The 20,633-nt window shown below is 41.7% G+C and overlaps 1 protein-coding gene across 4 annotated transcripts in view; it reads left to right on the top strand.

Annotated features, from left to right (window-relative positions):
- The window catches only part of magi2a (membrane associated guanylate kinase, WW and PDZ domain containing 2a), a 263,339-nt gene extending 243,803 nt beyond the window's left edge, over window positions 1-19,536 (top strand). For 2 of the 4 annotated variants that reach the window (XM_080887521.1, XM_080887518.1), the window contains 10 exons: window positions 1,686-1,727; window positions 1,814-1,929; window positions 2,227-2,419; window positions 5,321-5,578; window positions 6,059-6,244; window positions 7,320-7,536; window positions 8,254-8,479; window positions 9,752-9,904; window positions 13,994-14,132; window positions 17,328-19,536. In XM_080887521.1, the coding sequence (XP_080743647.1) occupies window positions 1,686-1,727; window positions 1,814-1,929; window positions 2,227-2,419; window positions 5,321-5,578; window positions 6,059-6,244; window positions 7,320-7,536; window positions 8,254-8,479; window positions 9,752-9,904; window positions 13,994-14,132; window positions 17,328-18,049 (2,252 nt within the window). In that variant the 3' untranslated portion in view covers window positions 18,050-19,536. The remainder of the gene's footprint in view (window positions 1-1,685; window positions 1,728-1,813; window positions 1,930-2,226; window positions 2,420-5,320; window positions 5,579-6,058; window positions 6,245-7,319; window positions 7,537-8,253; window positions 8,480-9,751; window positions 9,905-13,993; window positions 14,133-17,327) is intronic. The other 2 variants (XM_080887520.1, XM_080887519.1) reach the window with 2 other exon arrangements.
- The last annotated feature ends 1,097 nt before the right edge of the window (window positions 19,537-20,633 follow it).

Raw genomic sequence — 20,633 nt, 5'->3', positions numbered from 1 at the left:
TGACTACATCTACTACTGCAGCCCTGTCAGACGGACTCTAAAAACCTGTTCACAACATTCTTGATCTTTAAATCTGTTAAACTGAGCTTATTTTAAACTGCATCTAAACACTTTTGGCATAATTTTCAATTGTAGATAGTTATCTGATCCAGATGTCCTTACCTGTTAGCGTGTTATTTTAGCCATACGTCACTACTGCTCAGTTTAATAGCTGGTGACCAATTTCACCACTTTCGAGTTTTGTGTGTACAGTTTCGACCTTTTCTTTATTTTTTTCCATTATATTGTTGGCTGCACATCCATGATGAGAATCTTCTGTTACACTATATCCTGAAGTTGCATGATTGTAGATTGTTGGAGAAATAGATCTGGTGACTGTGGGGTCCAATTGCTCAAGAAACCAATTTGAGATGATTTGAACTTGGAGGCATGCCTGGAAGCAGAAATCAGGAGATGGGTACATTATGGTCATAAAGGGATGAACATGGTCAGCAGCAGTACTCAGGTAGGCTGCCGGGTTTCACTAATGGTCAGTGGGTACAAAGGGACTGAAAAGGTACAAAGAAATTATCCTCCACATCATTACACCACCAGCAGCAGCAGTCTGAGTTTTACGCTAAGTTTTGACCCCAACGTCTGAATGCTGCAGCAGAAATCGGGACTGATCAGACCAGGCAGCATTTTTCCAATCTTCTATTGTCAAGTTTTGGTGAGCCCGTGTGAAATGTAGCCTCAGCGTCTGAAGCTACAAGTGGCACCAGGTACGGTCTTCTGCTGCTGTAACCCATCTGCTTAAAGGTTCACATGTTGTAGATTCTCCACGTCTACATGCCAACATGTATTGAGTGGCTGCCATGTGATTGGCTGATTAGATATTTGCAAAGTTATTCAAGTCCAGAGGAACAGGTGTACTCCTTATAAAGTGGCCAGTAAGTGCATTTCGATGTAAAGTTTTGTTAACAGCATTGTTTATTTGTTCATGCTATCTAGTCAGCCAACCTGTTCGACTTTTTCGGGTTTACTCCATTAATTAATTCAAGCTAACAGTGAGCTAATATTATAAACTACCCCCAAAAATACAGATATACTTGAACCTATTTCCTGAATTTGATGTTTTTGAGTGTAGAAATTGACTTTGTAATTTTGATTGTTCTTAAAATATAAAGAAAAAATATAGACATACTGAAGAAATCCACCACTTCTCTATAAACAGAACTGTATATTTGTGGTAATAGCTGCCTCGCTCTGCTCACCTGTAGTCCTGATTCTTTTTCTCATCATTCCTGTGGAGTCGCAGCAGAGCGCTCACTATGATTAAAACACTTACAACTGGAATCAATTTTTCATTCACAGCCACTTGTCTGTGGTTGAGTTCATTTCACTACTTTTGCACATCATGGCGTCGTGCAAAGCTCCTGATTGCAGATCAGTGCTTGCACCCCACCTCACGCTGTAAATAAGGGATGGGTATATTACACGCTGTAAGCACTTCCCGACTTTTATGGATGATGCTGAAATTCTGCAGTGACATAATGCTGAGGCAGGGCCTTTCTGCCTTGTTTCTAGCCTTTATGGGAGCGTCTGTGTTTACTGGTGTACTCTTTGGATGTGTATGAGCATTTTTTTTGTGCATTTTGCATTGTTTACAGGGACATCCTGTCCTTTGTCTTCATCTTTTAATCTAGATCCTGGGCAGCCAAGGACTGTTTTCCCTCTGGACTCTTCAGGTAAACACATACTCCTTACAGCGACGCTGGAGCTCCGCACACTGTCAGGCCAGGACTTTAATTATTTTCCTCTTGTTTTGCCTCAGGAGGAGAGTACCAGGACATCGAGGTCCACCTGCGCCGACAGAAGTCCGGGTTCGGTTTCCGGGTGCTGGGCGGGGATGAGGCGGGGCAGCCTGTGAGTCCGGAGACGCGTGAGAAGGCTCGTATGGCAGTGGGCGTGGAACCCTGTCATTTTCTCCTCTCTTAACCCACTACACACACTGTGAACACCTAACCTGACCTTTGCCCCCTGAGAGAGTGCTGGCTGTGGCTGCTTTGGTGTTTATTGCTGTTTTTTACTGTAACACAACAATATTTTAGCCATGTAACTGAGTTATTAATGTGTCAGTATAACAACCACTTAACACCCACTTGCATGTGACCCACACAGTCTACACTCCGGAGTCTCGGGGCTTATGAGTCCGAAATCTTTCTGACAGCCTGCGTTTAAAAACAGATTCTCATCGGGGCGATCATCGAGAAGAGTCCAGCGGATCTAGATGGGCGCCTGCGGCCCGGCGATGAGCTGCTGTTTGTTGATGGAATCCCAGTGGTGGGGAAGCCACACAGATATGTCATTGACCTGATGCACGGGGCAGCACGTACCGGCCAGGTGAATCTGGTTATCAGGAGGAGGGTTCAGGCGGCAGGTGAGGAAACAGCAGAGTCATCAATCTGGGATTCCTTCTTTATAGATTGTTTTAATCCACTGTTTAACACAGCATAAATGTACTGCTCTGGATTATAAAAGTGTGCAGCGTGCCTCTCCTCTGTCTGTTCTCGTCCTCCTCTATTACCTCTCCTGGTCTCATTCATGTCCTGTAATGATTCAGGTTTAATTAGTCAGAAAACCGACATACTAATCTCTGAGTAATTATGCTGAAGCCTCTCTGAAAAACACATTAGCACACCTTCGCTCTCACGCACACACTTTTCTCGCTCCCTTTCCTTACTTGAGTTTCTTTACCGTGGAGACTGAGCTGGCGCTTCTTCCTCTGAACTACAGCCTGTCCTGTTCTCATTATTACGCCCTCCACCACACACATGCACATGTTCCTCTCACCAATCAAATTCTTCCCACTCTAGTCCGCCCTGTCTGTCAATTTCTTCTCCACCAAAGGCTACAGTCTGACTCATGCCTGGCCTCTTGTGTGGCCCTTACTTCCATCCTAATTGTCTGACTCCCACTCGCACTTTACGAAGTATCAGACTCTCTCTGCTCCGAGCTCACACTTTAGCCCGCACCCAGTAACCCACATTTTGCACAAATCATTGGCTTTTTTCACTATTTTCCTCCTCATGTGATAATAATTTGTGCACTCATTGGGTAAAGAAATACTAAATGTGGGCTCAAACCTTTTAATGATAACAAAGCTTGTCATAGCCTCACATTTACAGTTTAAATCCTGAACTGTTTAACTACAGAAGAGCGCAGCCCCACTTACTAGTGAACTATGAAAACAACACTGGGTTCGATCAGTCAGTGTGCCAGAGTGCATATGCACACTTTTGTCAGTGTATGCTAGAGGTGCTAGAAGCTACTTTAGCTGTAGTCAGATTGACATAAGGCAGCGTTTTAATGATGTGTTTTGAATTGCTGTCCTATGTTCGCTTCTTGATTCTTCACAGGGATGAGGTCTAGTTCCAGCTTAGGGGGGAAGATGAAAAACACTTTGCTGGCAAAACTGTGTAGATTTTCCACATGCAAAATGATCTTTGGATTCTATGAAAGTAACTCTGTATCCTGCTGATATTTTTTTTCTAGTTAGGAATCTTTAGCTTCTTTGAAGGGGACTTTTATGCTTTCACTTATTTTATGTCACTTGAACATTTCAAAACTGTGGATGATCATATTAAAGTTGGGGGATCCTGTGAATCAAGCAAAGCTACTCTAGTATAGTGCAAAAGCAATATAGAGATGGACATTTCTGTATTGTACATGGAAAAATGTAACAGTGACACTACTTCAAAGTGTCACAACACTGCTTTATCACTGGATTGTGAGTAGAAGAATTAAAGAAGCAGGAAACAAAGAATTAAACTGTTCCAGGAGCTCCCTGGAATCCACCTGGGAATTTCTATGATCCTCCAACAGCATCTCATGGAAATATATGTAGAGATCGCTCATGCCTCCAGCCTTGTTGCTATGCGCACACCTGGTTACAAAACCTGTAAGGTGCACCAGCTGTTTGTAACATCATTTTTGGGATGAGATGCCGTTCTCAAGAGCAGTAGTAGCGAGCATGAACTGCACTGATAGAAGGTAACAAGAGTTTAAAGGTACTTTAATTCATTTAAGAACTTAATATTGTATTATTCAGCGCACCACAATAATTTGACACCTGGAGTCACCTGCAAATAAAGGATTTCACGATCTTATTAAATGCAGCAAATTGTTAAGGATCAAATTACTGAAGAAAAAAATTATTTTTGTTCTTACTGTGTTTCAGAAGTCTAAATTGTAAGCTGCTAACTGCTACACTTTTCTGATGGTTTACTTAAAATAGCAATGTGAGGGCTAGAGGGTTACATCATCAAAAAAAAAAAAAATCCACACACGAAAAAAGCTGCCTTATTTGAATGCTGCGACACAGCAGGGTTGCCGTTGTAGAGAGGGTCCTGAAAAAAACTCCATCTCAGCTGGCTGCAACAGGAAAATGCTCATTGTGCACTTTTGTATTATGAAGCAATGATGTATTTTTGATATGTTTTAGCTTGTGGCCTTCATCTGGATCATTAATGTATACATTGTAAGTGTTAATAGGGTTTGTAAGTCCTTTCCTCTCCCATTAGGCTCCTTAAGGTCTCCGATGTCTTAAAATATCTTAAATAAGCATTTACATTTTTATAATTATAATGAGCTTTGAAAGTCATGTTTGAAATAAAGATATGACCACCTTTATTCTTCAGCACCTCCTGTAAGCCTTCTTGGAATTCCTTTAAGTAGACTTCAGGAATAGTTCTCCAGGCTTCTTGAAGGACATCCAAAGCTCTTCTTTGGATGTTGTCTTTACTTTGTTCTGTTCTCTGTCAAGATGATCCGACACTGCGTCCTCTTAGGTCTCCGTAGAGGTCTGTGCATGACTGATAGTTTCACCTGTGTTTTTTTTCTATCCAGGTATACTATTACTGCATTGGCAGTGTGTTTGGGATCAGTATTATACTGAAAAATTAAGTCGTTGCCAATTAGATGCTTTCCAGATGGTTTAAAGCTGACAATACTTTTCGTTGTTCGTAATTTCATCAATTTTGACAAACATTTCCTAACAGGTTTTTCTTCTTTGTTCAGGAGGTGACTTGCAGATCCTTTTCATCTGCTTTAGATAGTTTTTTTTCTTTTGTCCTCCAATTGTGCAGTTCACTCAACCTTTAAGAATTCACTTCACACCAAGTTGAGATATGTCAGGTTTAGGGCTAACAGCTCTTTAAGATTCACCTTGTTGGTGCAAACATACAATTTTATGCCTTTGACATTAATCTGCACATTTGGGAAGGGTTCTCAAACTCAGCTACATACCTCTGTTCTGATTCCTCTCTGCGTCGCCCTACAGGCGAGTCTTGTCCAGAAAACGGCCGCAGCCCAGGTTCTGTCTCCACGCAGCACAGCTCCCCACGTAGTGACTTCACGTATGGCAACAGCACCAGCACACCCCAGGCTCCCAACGCTGGCATGGGCAACACCGGTGCTACTTCAGACGGGATCTCGAACACACAACCAAGCGATGTCATAATCAGCCGAAAGGAGAGCGAGGGCTTCGGTTTCGTCATCATCAGCTCGCTCAACCGGCCTGAGGCGGCCACAACTAACAGTGAGTCCAGTGATTATTAAAGAGTCAAGTAGGTGCTTAAGCATCATCAGTCATTCTCTGCTTAGCATAACAACTGCTTCGAGTGCTAAACATTGTGGCAAAGCTCATAGATGCTTGTCAATAATCAGGTAGTCTCTTTATAGTGTGAAGAAAACTTATTGGTTAGGGTAGGCAAGGTCACGGCTTGGTAAAAAGTGAAGCGCCTCTCATTCTAGCTCCTCAATTATACATGCCCTCCCACAGCACGTCAGTCACACACATATCTGGCGCACTGCTCTGAGCATCAGTGCTTCGCCCACACACACATGAAGAAAAACTGGATGCCTTACGTAAGCCTGAGGTGAATAGCAAAATGAGAGAGGCAGAGACATGTTCAGTCAGTCAGGCAGTGAGTGGTGTGTGAGCACAGACTAGCGTAATCCTCCAATCTGCTGCCGAGCGCGTCTTTACCCGCTGTTGCGTGTGTGAATGCTCCAACAGCTGTGCCCCACAAAATTGGCCGCATCATCGAGGGCAGCCCGGCAGACCGCTGCGGGAAGCTGAAGGTGGGAGACAGGATACTGGCGGTGAACAACCAGTCCATCGTCAACATGCCGCACGCTGACATCGTTAAGCTGATCAAAGATGCAGGCCTTAGTGTCACCCTGAGGATCATACCACAGGAAGGTGAGACATGGACACACACGCACACAAAACACCTGCTGACGGTGATTCATGACAGATATTGAATTAGCTTTGTTAAATGAAAGCTGCAAAGCCTTGTGTCACATTCACAAGCCAGTCATACTCTGTTTTTATGACACCTCTGCATGCAGATGCTTGGAACAGAAGTGCACGTCTCTAACAATAACACTAATACAGAACACACTCCGGCTGTGTCACTGAGAAATGTGTTCCCTTCTCCCATTTACCAAGTGATTCTTTTCATTTGTTGCTTTTGAGAAAGATTTCAATTCAACAAGAGACTCTTAACTACTCACAATAAACTTGAATCACAGCAACCAAGGCTGCCGAGAAAGGATTTTCTTTTTGCATCACTTCCCACTGATATTCCACTGACATTTGTATTCCCATTAGTTTGAAATACCTGTAGATTTTTGACCACTGTTAGTGGGCCCAATAAGGGATGCACATTACAATGAGGAGTAAGCGAGACTCACTGATGATCAAAACCGGAAAAAAACACACACTTTCACCAAATGATTACACAATAGACTTTGATAAAGCTGCAGTTGTGTTGCTAGATATATTTAAACCCATTGTACTTCTCCACTGCTGGCCAATCACAGCAAGAAGCAGCTGAGGATATTGTGTAGCCATAGAAATTGCCAACCCTGCCAGTAGTTGTGTTTTATTTAAAATAGAAAATAAAGGTCTACATATCAATATTTTTTATTAAGAATTATTCAAATCAAGAACACTTTCACCACCACCCAGCTTTAATCGGCCGCTTGATTTTTTTTCAGGCCATTGTTTCATTTCTGTCATAGTAAATAAAGTGAAGACTCAAATATGCCCTTAGGCATGTGGTGAAAACCTAAACAGGAATCTCCTTTTCCGCTCAGATTTAGCAGTTGAAAAGAAATAAATAGCGCCGTTACTCCAGCAGATCAACTTTATCAGAGGACAATAGGTTTGCTGTGCTGCCCTCAAGTGGCCAAGACAATCAAGTTATAGTGACAAGACAGCCTTAGCTGATACCTTATGGTTTGATTTTCTTACATCACATTCTGTTTTTCAGAGGTGAGCAATCCTCCATCAGCCCCCAGCTCGGAGAAGCAGAGCCCCATGGCTCACCAGCACAGCCCTAAGGCCCAGCTAAACACTGCAGCCTCCCTGTCTAACCAAGCAGTGACAGAACCGAGCCCCTCTGCCAGCCAGCCCAACCCCATGCCCCACCAGAGCCCTGTGACTCAGCTTCCTGCCCCGACACCTCAGACCTACACCCACGAGAGCAGGTAAGAGTCGGTTTACAAGCAGCTGCCTTGATTTTTTTTTTTTTTATGACGCAGTGAAGCATTTTTTATAGACTAGCTCTTTATCTGCCACTGGGGTGAAACACCGTTCCTCTGGGAATAAAGGTACCCTGAGCGAGTCAGATATCTCCTTTCTCTTTCTCTTCACCTTGCGCTCGAGCCTCTCTCTTCTCCCCTTTTCAGTTTCTTTTTCCAGCTTCATCTTTGTCTCTCTTATTGTCCCTTCTCTTTGTTCATCTCTCACGCTCGCTCACTATTTTGTTGTATAACATCACTTAACTCTTATGGAGTGCTAAATTATTTACATAAATTGCTTCTTTATCGAGATCTGTTGAATATTTTACCAAGAACTACAGGGGTCCCAAAATTTACAGCCTCATTTCCTTTCCCTCTGCTTTACACAGTATTCAGATATCTTTGCACTCATCAGCGTGAGAGAGAGTTTGTTTTTATTATAAACATTTTATGTGATGTTTAATTTCCTCACTTAAGTTGTGTTTAATGGTTGTCATTTCAAAACTAAAAACAAGCCATTTCTGTCAGCGCCGGATGACCCAGCAGTTTGTTAGAGATGGGGTTTCTTTTGTTTGCTAAGCACGCTGAAAGATAACACGAGTAATCTTCCATGTCCAAAGGTGGTGATGACAGCTGTAGGAATCCTCCCTGGAAGTTCCTCCTTCATTCTCATTGGTCTGTTAGTTACAGGTCTGAGGTGAAGGCGAGGCAAGATGTTAAACCAGACATCCGACAGCCACCATTCACAGACTACCGACAGCCGCCGGTGGACTACCGGCACCCTCCCGTGGCAGACTACCGGCAGCCGCCCACGTTGGATTACAGACACCCGCCTCTGCTGGACTATCGACAGCTAGCCACAGATGCTAGACAATTTGCCATCCCAGAGTACCGAATGCCACCAGTTCAAGTAAGGAAGGACTTTGCCTTGAGGATGAGAGTGACTCATCCTTCAACAGACTCTTTTCTGAAGGTCAAATCATACAGGATTGTCAATATGAACATTGATATTTGAAATCTAGGACATAATCATATCATATCAGTCCCCTACAGCTCTACGGAGCCTTTTTAGTATCTGTTAACTCTTTTTCTTTCAATTTTATCTCTGCTATCTGTGCACAAATCCAATTAAGAGCCAGACATGAGTTGGTGAAAACCTAAAACTGAGCACAGCGTTCGTTCAGGCAGGTCACAAAGTTGAGCTCAGCCTGCAATCCTGCATGATCAGCTTACAGGAGCTAATGGCTCAGCTGGTACCCCTGTACACATCCAACTGACAAATCTTAGGCCTGCCTACAGATGCCAAGTCATTTTGCGGCACACTTACAACACAGTTCCTACTTTTCATGCTGCATATCTGTTCTCTGTGCTCCGTTATGTATGGACTGTCTTCCTGCTGCTGTTTGCACTAATACAAACTCCTCCATAGAAGGGAAACGGGCTCCCAGCACAGAGCTGTACCACCACTTATAAATTATTGCAGGTGTAAAGAAACCTTCCTTCTCCTTACTGAGCAGGTTAAAGGAGAGCGATAAATGGACTTAAAGTTGTATGGTGGCCATAAATATGACAAAAAATTGCCAATATTTCACCAATGATATTTTGGATGTGTAAATAAGAAACTACTTCCTAACAAGTAAACTTAAAATTTGAGCTGTATATCAACCTTGTGTTCACAGCTCAGCTGCCAGTGGCCAATAAATGTATAAATACTTCTAAATTTGGTTGGTGATCAGGGACATGCTGAGAGGAACATTTTAAAGTTACAAATTCAGGGTCTAAAATAATGTTTTAGGGCTCACATGGTGAAAAAGCTGTTACGTGGCACTGAATTACCTCAAACATATTTTTCATTGCACAGTCTCTTGTACAATAATGTAGTAAAATATATTTCCAGAGAGATTGTTTTTCTATTATATTCTAAGCTTGTTTCTAGATATTTTGAGTTTTTGTATTTTCTATTTAAAGCTGGTTTTGTCTGTCAAAGTAAATGCCGTGTTATTTCTCAAAACCTCATGTATTGAAGCTAAAGTTTTGGTCTTATTAGCACCTCCCCCATTGCTTTTGCTCCGTTCTCCTTCAAAAAAAAAAACTATTATTGGAGACAATTTTCTGCAGTCATAGTCTGTTTTGTGCTCGAGTACGACTGCATCTGATCATGCGTGATCTCTGCTTGTCTCAGCTTACACAGGACTTCGACTTCTTCACAGTGGAGCTGGAGAAGAGCGTGAAGGGCTTCGGTTTTAGCATCCGTGGAGGGCGGGAGTACAAAATGGACCTCTTTGTCCTACGACTCGCAGAGGACGGGCCGGCCATTCGCAACGGGAGGATGAGGGTAGGGTTTGATGACATCATTTCCTTTAAGAAAGCGATTACCCCATCGTTAAAAGTTAAGCTGCTTTCAATCTTTGCTGCATTACACGGTGTTGTCTGTAATTGTCTGATGTTATCAACGCTGCAACTGCAACTTTTTTTTGTGCCAGCTAAGAAATAATCTGTCAAAATAACTTATGTATGAGATGGTTTGTCCTTCTGATGCTGATCGCAAGTTTGTCTCCTCCCAAATTCCCAAAACTTAACTTCTTCCTTTTGTTTAGCATCAGGTGATATTCAGCAGGTTAAAGACAGATTTAATCATTTAATGGGGCCATCATGATGTCATGTGTTTGATGGTCTCCACAGCTACACAGTTATCCTTTTAGCTAAAAAAAACAAAGCAGCACACACATTTTCTGAATTACATATATATATGTAATAACAATAAATCCAGTGGAAATGAAAATAAAACCCTTCCACTTCCCCAGCAGCTTTTCTGTCTTTGGCGTTTCCCTCAGTCCTGTTTTCTTTTTCTTGCATGTCCTCCGATTCTTACATCTGCGGCTGTTAGCCTCAGTATGCACTACAGTGCTTATCTGTAATGAACCTGTCAAAGATAATGGTGTAAAATGCCCCTGAGGGAGATATTACTTTTCCTTTTCTGTGTTGTAATCGTTGTAGTCCAGTGGCTCCAGACGGACGTGGAAAAGGAAGCAGGAATACTTGTGGAGCTCTACTTAAAATCAGTAAACAAACTGCTGTGAAGTAGTGATAGTTTCTTTTTAAGTATTTAGTATTAAACAAAGAAAGTGAGAAAGAAAAAGTCAAACTGATTACCAGTAAAGTTTCTGGACATAAAAAAACTCCTATGACAGGTTTCATGTTGTACCAATTAACTGATGTAGCAGTCTACTACAGTAAGTTACATTTTAAGTTGGAAAGAGCTGCATTCAGTTCTCATTAAACATGGAAGTAACTAACACATTAGTTTAGAGTGCTTTGTTGAAGCCTCAAGTTGAGCATTTTGAAGTAGATGTGGACGAGTGACGTGTGGATCTGACAAACAAAAAAAAAGGACAAGTTCACATGAATAACTGTGTCAGTGAGAAGGTAGGCGCGCCCTACAGCAAACCCTGGTTTGATTGATTTTTTTGACTCTAACTGGAGCCACGCTTTGCACAATTAAATGTGTTTATCAAATACTCAAAACAAAAACAATGCCATGTTCAAAGTCATTTAAATCCCCTTTCTTGCCCATTTTGATGACCATTCAAGCAGGTTGCCTTGATCGTGTCTGCATACCTCAGTACACTGAGTCGGTGCCATGTGATTGGCTGATTCGATATTTCGGTTAAAACGCAGTTGAACAGGTGTACATAATAAACTGGTTAGTTTCAGTTGTTACCAAATAAAGCAAAATATAAAATGTACAAAACAGAAGTTTTACAAACCCGAGAGGGCACCTATGCGGTCACCCTCTCGGGTTAATTTTGAACTGTAAAGTTTTATTTTGTGTCCTAATGACATGTAAAATAAGTAAATAAAGCCAATGCCCCAGGATTTTACTTAAGTAGACGCATGTATGCGCTTCATATTTGTCACCGTTGATTGATCAAACAGTGTAAGCCGTGTGATCCCTCCTCCAGCAATCCACGTATCCACACCGCTGCATGCGGCGAGGAATCAATCTGCATTTAACTTAAGCAAATGCGAGACGGTAGTTAAAAAGCATGGCTGTCACTGTGGATTTGAGTAGCGCTTTAACATACTCAGGTGTGGAAACCAAAAAGCCCACATGCTCTGTGACTCCCTGCAGTCACTCTGACATTTTGAGTTTGAGCCAAGTAGTTTCTACTCAACAGGCTCTTAAAAAGGAGGAAAAAAAACCCTCTTGCGAACAAAATAATCAGCAACAAGGAGCGCTTACAATTTCTAACAGGTTTGTTTTTTTTAGGTTAAATGTCACTGTAGATGCTGTTAAGAAAATTGTATGAAGTGATTGATTTTTACCGATAATCATTCAGCACATTTAATTACTTCTCCGAGCTTCGCTCCCATCTCCTGCTTTTTGAGCTCACGTGCTGTCCATTCAGCTTTCTTTCCCTCTTTATTAAAGATGAAAATGGAGATCACTCTCTGCTGCTGTTAGGGGCTGAGGTTTAATGAGAACAGTCTTGGCTTCCACCTCTTCAGACCACTGTAATGACACGTAATGACTCCCCCTCTCTTGACTCTAGTCCACTCCTAACTTTAAAATTACCCTCTTACCATTACTGGGAGACTTCTCCATTTGTTAGTGTAATTGGCTCAGCATGTTTTGTCCTGTTCCTCATGATTTCTCCCATTAGTGAACCTCAGGGCCCTCACATGAAGGGCTTTGAAGTGTTTCATATTTGAGCCATCCTCACATACACCAAGGAGTGGTCACATAAAGAAGGGATAGGCCTGGGAATATTAACTTTAGGTTTTAGCTGAGCTGCTGCTGTTATGATTATTTTATACACTTAACAACCAGTGTATTATGTATTCCTCTTCAACTGCTCATTAACACCTCATTAACACAGATATCTAAACAACCAATCAGATAGCAGCAGCCCAATGCATGTAGTTATATAGACATGATCAAAACAAGTCTTGGTTCTAGCTCCTGCTGCTGCTGCTGCTGGTGGTGTAATAACCACAGTGTCCCCAGCAGTAACCAGATGACACACCATGTCACAAAGCTCAAATCATCTCAAACTGGTTGCTTGAATATGAAACTGTACTCAAATGGCCTCCTCAGGCACCAGATCTCAAGCGACTATAGCACCTTTGGATGTAGTGGAACGGGAAAGTCTTAATAAGGATCAAAATCTGTGGAGAATGTTTCCAATACCTTAAAACAGCTCTGAAGGCAAAAGTTCAGAAATCCAATCCAGTACTATTAAGGCGTAACTAATAAAGGGGCCAGTGATTGTAAATCTGTATTGATCCTTATAAACTCACAAGGAAACATTTCATACAAATAGCAAGGGTCATCTAATCATTTAGATTTATCTGCTCCATTCTTACTGCTTTGTTTTGGATTGATTGAGGGCAGTTTGGTTTTCCCTTCAGTGGTCATTGAGCTTTATTGATACTCCGTCTAATCGATGCACACAGCTTCAGACTTGTTCCAGTGGTTGCTGTATTTGGCTGTTCTGAATACAGCCAGCAAAGTATTTATCGATCACAGAACAAAGCTGCCCTAAGTTCATGGCTGAAAAAATACTTCTTCTTTCTTTCAAACAGAAGCAGGTTGACAGTTTCTAGACTGCGTTTGATTTATTCAATTATATTATAGGTGTAGTTGTTACCTTTGTGAGGCCTATGTCTTCAAGCCTACCACTACATTGTTTGATGACTGTAACTAATTTAATGTTCTATGTAATTTTGTTACATTGGTACAATGCAAAATGTTTAATTTAATGGAATCTGATCAAATCAGATTTACTTCGCTGATATACATTTAGTTTATACAAAGCACATTTTTCAATGACAAATCATTTCAATGAATGCCTTTGATTTTATATGTTTCAGTTGCATTTTACTCTAAATTACTGCTTCATGTTTATTGATGTTGAAGAGTCATTTCCGAGTGTATGTCATGAAGAAAAATTAAATGACAAAAAAGGGCATGATCTGAAAGCAAGGATGGAAGATAAATGCTGTGTATGAATGTTCTGGTCTGTTGCACAGCAAAGATGATGCAAACAATTTAATAACAAGAGACCAAGCAACCACAAAAGTAGGAAAATAGGGCTATATATCAGACTTGCTTTTTGGTGGCTTAAAGTTACACACATGACACATCACTGATGTATCCCTAAATTGTCACTAATCAAATAAAGGCAAAAATGCCTAAAAGCACTATTTAAAAACCATCCATACGTTTAGTCTAAAGCAAATAAACCCCAGTCTACAATCCAGAAAGATTTTGCTTAGCTTTGGTTTAGATTTAGCATGTGACCAAAAGCTGTAAGCATATTGTTATAACTAAAATGTCTTATTGATTTGACCTTGCAAGGAAAGTACAAACAGACTTCTTAGCTTCTTTCTTTGTTTTCTTTGCAAACTTTCTGACATGCAGGTTGGGGACCAGATCATTGAGATCAATGGGGAGAGCACTCGGGACATGACCCATGCTAGGGCTATCGAGCTCATCAAGTCTGGGGGCAGGCGGGTTCGTCTCCTCCTAAAGAGGGGTACAGGGCAGGTCCCAGAGTACGGTAAGGTTCTAGACTTTAAATTATTTGTCTCTCAGATCATTTCTTTCTTAACACGTAGTATTTTTTTCACTGTTAATCTAGTATCACATCGACTCTTAGTAATATTAATCTGACATGCATTTTTATTCATATTGTATCTTCTGCCTCTGTAGCCGTCATCCTTTTGTATTTAATCTCTTAGTTCTGTATTTCACTGTTGCTGTAAACTAATTGTCTCTTCTGTCTTAACTAACACTAGTTTATCTTCTGTCCATTTCAGTGATCTATCACTAATTGATTGGTCTAGGTTGTTACTTCCCCTTCTATAGGAATGGTATCTTCCAGTCTCTCCATGTGCATGAAAAGTGACACGCATGGCTCCCCCTATTTCTTCCTAACGGGCCACTCTAAAGACACGGTTTGTGACCATACGAATGTTTCTTTCTCTTCACTTAACCCTGGCTTTCTGTGCTTTGGTATTGTGCGTTGTTTTCACATCAAAACTTGTTTTATAACTTTGAAAAGCCCCAAACTCTTGAAGATTTTTCTTTTCTGTTCTGTTTTTTTGCTCCAGGAGTAATCAACAAAAATCACACCGAGCTGCAGGAGGTTCTAAAATTAGTGAACATAACTCTGTTCCTGACTGAAAGATAAATCAGCCACCAACAGCTACCTATGGGCTCAAAAATAAAGCTATATAAGCGTGCATCCTGAGCCAGCCAGGGGAAATGAACGTGAAATATTACAGCAGATTATTTACCCAGTAAAGTTTCAGCGCAGCATGAATTGAGCCTGGAAGGGGACATTTATTTGTATGACACTGCGGGCAGTAAAACTCCAATGCATCACTCACTCCTGTGGCTTCTGCGTCAGCATGATGCTCACTTATCTGTTAACCCCCCTCTCTGTGAGGCTTATTCATCAACAACTGGCCTTGGTGGTCACCCCTGTCGCTCCCCCATGTCTGCCCTTCTCTGTTAGTCCCCTTCCAGCCCAGGTTTTAATCTCTCTGTGTGGAGAGCTTTTTTTAATACTTGCCTTGAGCTACAATCTTGAAACATGCACACAAGGAGTCCCGGTGTGGTCAGCCAGACAACACGGCACCCTATCTGTAGATAGCTACTGTTATCCGAGTTCCCCTGCAGCCTAGAAGCGACATTTTTTTAACCCACATGGCCTAATCTGCGTGGGTTTGATTCAACATTTAATCATTCCTAGTTTACAAGCAATTCATTTGCATACTGGAAGGTTATTCAAATCACGCGCTGTGATTAATTTGCCTATTTAAAGCATTAGCATACTAATGTTCAAAGGAGCGAGCTATTTTTGTTTCGGGTTGCTGTGAGATTTTTAAGGGTTTATGCAAAATAAAGCACCAAAAATCAAGAGTATAAACTGTGTGATGTAGCTGTGAGTATGAGCACAAATGTTATTTTGTGTTCATCTGCGTGGCGTTGAGATATTGAGTGCGCCCTTTCTAAGGGTATGCGTTTATCAAATTTATCAAAACTTACACTTAAGCTTGCTACTTAGGTGGTCAAAGTTATTTGCTACTTTTAGTAAAGAAACATGAAAGCAAACTATGTAAAAATAGCACTTAGCATGTTTCTGTTCAAAACTTTTCTTCTGTTTTGCGTAGTAATTTTCTCTTAAAAGCTTTTTGTCAGAAACAGAAATCAGTTCAGATACAGTTTTTGTATGCTGAGTAATACGTCCTGTGTAACTGCTGTAAACCCTCACACTAACTGCTCGGCACTAAACTGTAGACCTCAGCATTATATTTTGCTTCCAAGGACCCAGATGTTTAAAGTGGTCTTGAGCAGTAGTTCTCCGCTTTCTAAAGGTCTTTTTTCATTCATTTTCATTCCCGTCCTTTCAGGGGAATGTTTTTTTTGTTTGACTCATTCTAGCATTAAAAGGCATCTAACTCAAGGGATGAATCAGTGTTGTGTCTACACAGAACAGACTTTGTGAAGATCCAGTTTTAAATTGTAACTTTTGTTACTACCGGCCTGTCAGAAAAACATGATTTGTTGCAATTTCTTCAGCTAAATCTACCAAAACAAAAAGCCAAAATACCACAATTTGACAGGCATAAAACTGTATTACAAGGTTCAAACTTGGCATATTTCTGCGTGGTGTGCAGCATATTCTTAAAAGATTTGAGGAAACTGGACAAGTCCAGGACAAAAGAATAAATGGCACGCTTAAAAAACTGTCTACAGTAGAAGTCTGTAAAATACATTGCAGGCTCTGTCATGTTTTTTTAAGTTGGTATTTTTGTATGTATTTGGTATTTCCCCATTGCATTCCTCCCCTATTTATTTCACCCCAAAATCTTTTGTAAACATGAAAAATGTGTGGAAGTGTGAGTACTGTCACTGAAAGTGTTTTTAAATACATTCATTAATGAATTATAGTTTTTGTGAGTCAGAGAAGTGATCTTTGGCAGTATCTGACCTCTATCTGATTCTGCTCTTGCTAAACGGTTAAAAATAAGCTTTTCAGATGATTTTGATAAGCACAGATCTAGGTATTTATTTTGTAATGTGCTAAAGTGACTCCGCTGAAATTTAGGGAGATTAAGTGATCCGACACTGTGAAGCTCCAGTTTGCTCAGAAATGACCTCCTGCTCGTCCTGCATTCAAAATGCTCCAGAGCTTCTTATAATTGGGCCTCATGGCGCCGGTGTAGCAAGCCTAGCCTCTGCCCCCTGCCTAGACCACTGAAAATGACTGATGGCCCAGGGACTGAGGCTCATCGGTGCGGAAACAGAAGCTAACAGTCTGTGAGAGTGGAGAGTTGTGGAGGAATGCACCGCAGATTCAATGCGGAAGCTACACCGATACCGAGTTCCTCCAGCTTTAGAGAAAAAGAGAGAGGCACTCTGCCCCTATGGTTTTCATTCTCACTAAAGCACCACCCTATTGGACACATCATCCATTTCATTAAACCTGTTTTCGATTTTCCGCCAACATTTTCGGTTGGCCAAGGCCTTTAAGAGAGTTATGGGAGGCAGATGGATGTTGTCTAAAAGTAGAGTTGCCCTGTGACACGTCTGAAAGTAGGTTATCGTCCTGTTCTGATATTTACCTCAGTGCTTCCAGCTTGTAGAATAGGCATGATTGCTGTAATGATTAGAGTTTATTTTTTTTAATGTTTTTGGGTGAGTGGTGTTGTTATGTTGTTATTGACTGCATCCATATGCATTCCAGACAATGCCGCCCCATGGGATGGTCGCCCTTCAGCCTCCCCAAGCCTGTCGGAAATAGCCCCTCCCATCGAAAGCCTTTCCATGTCATCGCCTTCATCTCATCTAGCCCCAGCCCCCGACCTTCCTCATCTGCCACCTCAGGATGTCCATCGAGACCCGGTGGCACGAGACAGCAGGACGGAGCATTCGAAGAGCCCCCAGAAAGCCGAGCTGCTAAACCCAGACCCAATCGGCCACGCGAGGAGAGCGGCTGCGACCAGCGGGAGCAGCAGAGCTAAGAAGGAGGGTGGCAGGTCCACCCACAAGGGCCTCAGGATGCAGCCAACTCCTGATGGGGAAGGGGGCAAGGACGGGCAGAGCGGAGAGCCTAAACCTTCCAGAAGCAACAGAGGAAGGTCCAAGGAGAGAAATACTAGGGACAATAGAGAGTCCACTCACTCTCCTAGCAGCTCTAAGCTCCCACACATTAACGGGAACAGCAGGGAAGATGTAGAGCGCTGGAGTGGAGCAAAGCAGGGGGAGCTGGAGCAGAGCAAGCCAAGGCCCAGGGAACTAGAAAGGGGCCAGGGAGAGAGCTGGCCTAGCCTACCCAACAAGAGCACCAGCAGCAGCAGCATCGCAGCGGGGAGGAAGGCCACAGTCTCTCCTGGACCTTGGAAGATCCCTGGATCAGACAAGCTGCCCAGCACCCTGCGCACAGGCACGTCCACTCTGAGCAGATAACCCCGCAGCTTCAGCAGAAAGCAGTGGCCACACTCATCTGAACTAAACCACCCCATCTGGATGAAAGTACCATTCTCACTCCCTCCTGTGCTCCTGCATCCCCTCATCGACCTGTTCTCCCATACAGTCAAAACCAAGAGGAGGGGGGCAGGGTGATCTGGACCACGTGTTTTTAAAGTTTTATTTATGGAACTGTATTTTAAATTATTTTGGAGAAACATATTTTACACCTACCACCTTAAGAACTGGAAAATCATCCAAGTTAACACACACACACACACACACACAAAAGAAGAGCAAATAGAGTCTTTGTGTAGCGTGGTGGGAATCATTTGTGGAGTAAATGAATTTTGAAGACCTCTATTTTGCTGAACTGAGGGGGGGTGCAAACATGCAAATATAAACAACATAGCAGGAAGTAAATGTCGGATGGATTTTTTTATATATATCTACACAGTGGAGTCTATTTTATGAAAAGGAATGTTTAACGGATGTTTTTGAGGAGAGTGAATGGATCAAAGAGCGACCGCAGAAATGAAATCGACTCATCAGCAGAAACTTTGCCTTAACAGAGACTGTATTGGGCCTGAACCTGTCTTGAATAATCTATCAGATGGTTATAGACATAGATATATTATAACGAATATGAATATGTGGGAACATTTTGTAAATAAGATCATCTTTAAGTGAACATATAGAAATTCTAGTCTACAAATAAATGAGCGAAGCAGCACGACGTGCCCCGGATCTTTAGGTAGCTCCTTGCTCCTGCACACTCCTGTTCCGCCCTGCGATCACAGGTCTGGGTCTCAGCAAGCCTGCTGCGATCGACTGCACGGCCTGTTTGAATCACTCGGGCTTCAGTGGGAGTGTCTCTTCAATCTATTTTCCTTTCTTCTGTGCTTAACGATCAAAGCAATCTGCGACAGCGGTGTCCTGTCGGACACTGAGAGAAGGAGCTTGCGTGATACCAACGAAGGGGCAGAGTGCCTTAGACTGAGGACAAAAGGTTCAACCGTGAAAATACTGCAGAGGGTTCAACAGAGGCTGCTATACAACACCCACTCTACAGATATAAATATAAACTGCATTTCTTTAGTGTGACACGGTGAAATATACAATTTATTTCACAAGCTTATGTATGAAAATGAGTCCATTAGCGGAGGTATCCACGGTCCCTTTTTATTTGTGGTTCATCTCGGGTCATGATGCTTTTCATTACTGATTTCTTAATGAGGTCTGACACCAGTAATTTCCATGAAGAATTGCTTATATGAGATTGTGTAATCAAACGTCGCCACATGGCAGACAGAGCTTTGCACCCTAAACCAAACCAAATTAATAAAATCTGATATTAATTCAGTAGAGAATCAATCTCACCTTCTCAGAAGCTCGCTTGCGTAACAATCTGCATCTCGAAGGAAGGACTGAATGCTCATGTGAACGTGACACTTTGTCAGCTGCTGAATTAAATTTCTTTTAAGAGATTCTGTCTACACTGTGTGATATTGAGACATATATATCCATGCCAAAGCTCTTTTGAGGGTTCCTGTTTTTTTTTTTTTTTAAGCATTCCTGCCCAAGAATCTGACTGACTTTGAAGGCAACGCTTGTATTTCTATACATCAAGCTCGTAACTAGCTAAGCCCTGCCGCCTTTGGTAACTGCCACAGTTCCTGTCAAGTTTTCTATTCTTGCACAATGTTTGATAAAACGGTGACGCTAAGACTTCAAACGGCGCGTTCTTGATTACAGGCAGAGGTACTTGAAAGCAGCTTGACATTTAATGTCACAGGAGGGAAAGATTTTTAGGATGAAGACTGTCAGGTGAAGTTGGACAAAATGTCTCATCTGTCTCAGATAGCATTGCCTGAGGTTGCTGGAACATAAACTACACAAAAGTACAAAAGTTACGCTGATACTAATAAAGAGCGTTGGGGAAACTTGATTGAATTAGTAATTTTACAAAACAAACCTGTAAAAAGACAGAAGAGGTAACCTAGTAACCTTTGCAGCGTGCAAAGCTGCTCCTTTATGTTTGCTGACTGTCTCGGTTTTCATATAAGGTGCAATGATGAGTAAGAAAAGAATAAAATTTGATAAAAGTCAGTTCTTTTTTTTTTTTTTTTACACAGTATTAATATTACTAAAATGTTTCAAAAGAAAAAGCTACTGCACTGAGGTCAAATATGCATATGCGTGTGTAAAAAGCTGTTTGCTAGCCTGTTAGCCACAACAGCATTAAAGTCATAATACCAGTATGTCAGTGTTATGTTCAGATAGCTGCACACTCATAAAGTGGCCAGAAAAAAATGTACTGGAGTCTAAAAATAAGCAACGGTAGCTGGTATTCAGTAGATTACAGTAAAAAAAAAAAAGCTAAAAAAGTCCCCTCTTTCCTTTTGACAATAAAAACATCTTGGTTTATTTCCAGACTGCAATAAATTCCCATTTTAAATTGTGCATGCATAAAAGTGTCATCCACACTTTTATAGTCTGGAGAGGTGTTCAGTGTGGGTCTTAAATGTGAGCCTAGTGCGCAGCCAAAGCCGTCGCTGTTTATAACAATCAACAGTTCAGTTTT

Source organism: Rhamphochromis sp. 'chilingali' (genome assembly GCF_963969265.1).
Source record: "Rhamphochromis sp. 'chilingali' genome assembly, chromosome: 7".
NCBI classification, from domain to species: Eukaryota; Metazoa; Chordata; class Actinopteri; order Cichliformes; family Cichlidae; genus Rhamphochromis; species Rhamphochromis sp. 'chilingali'.
This window is presented reverse-complemented; position numbering and strand designations above follow the sequence as displayed.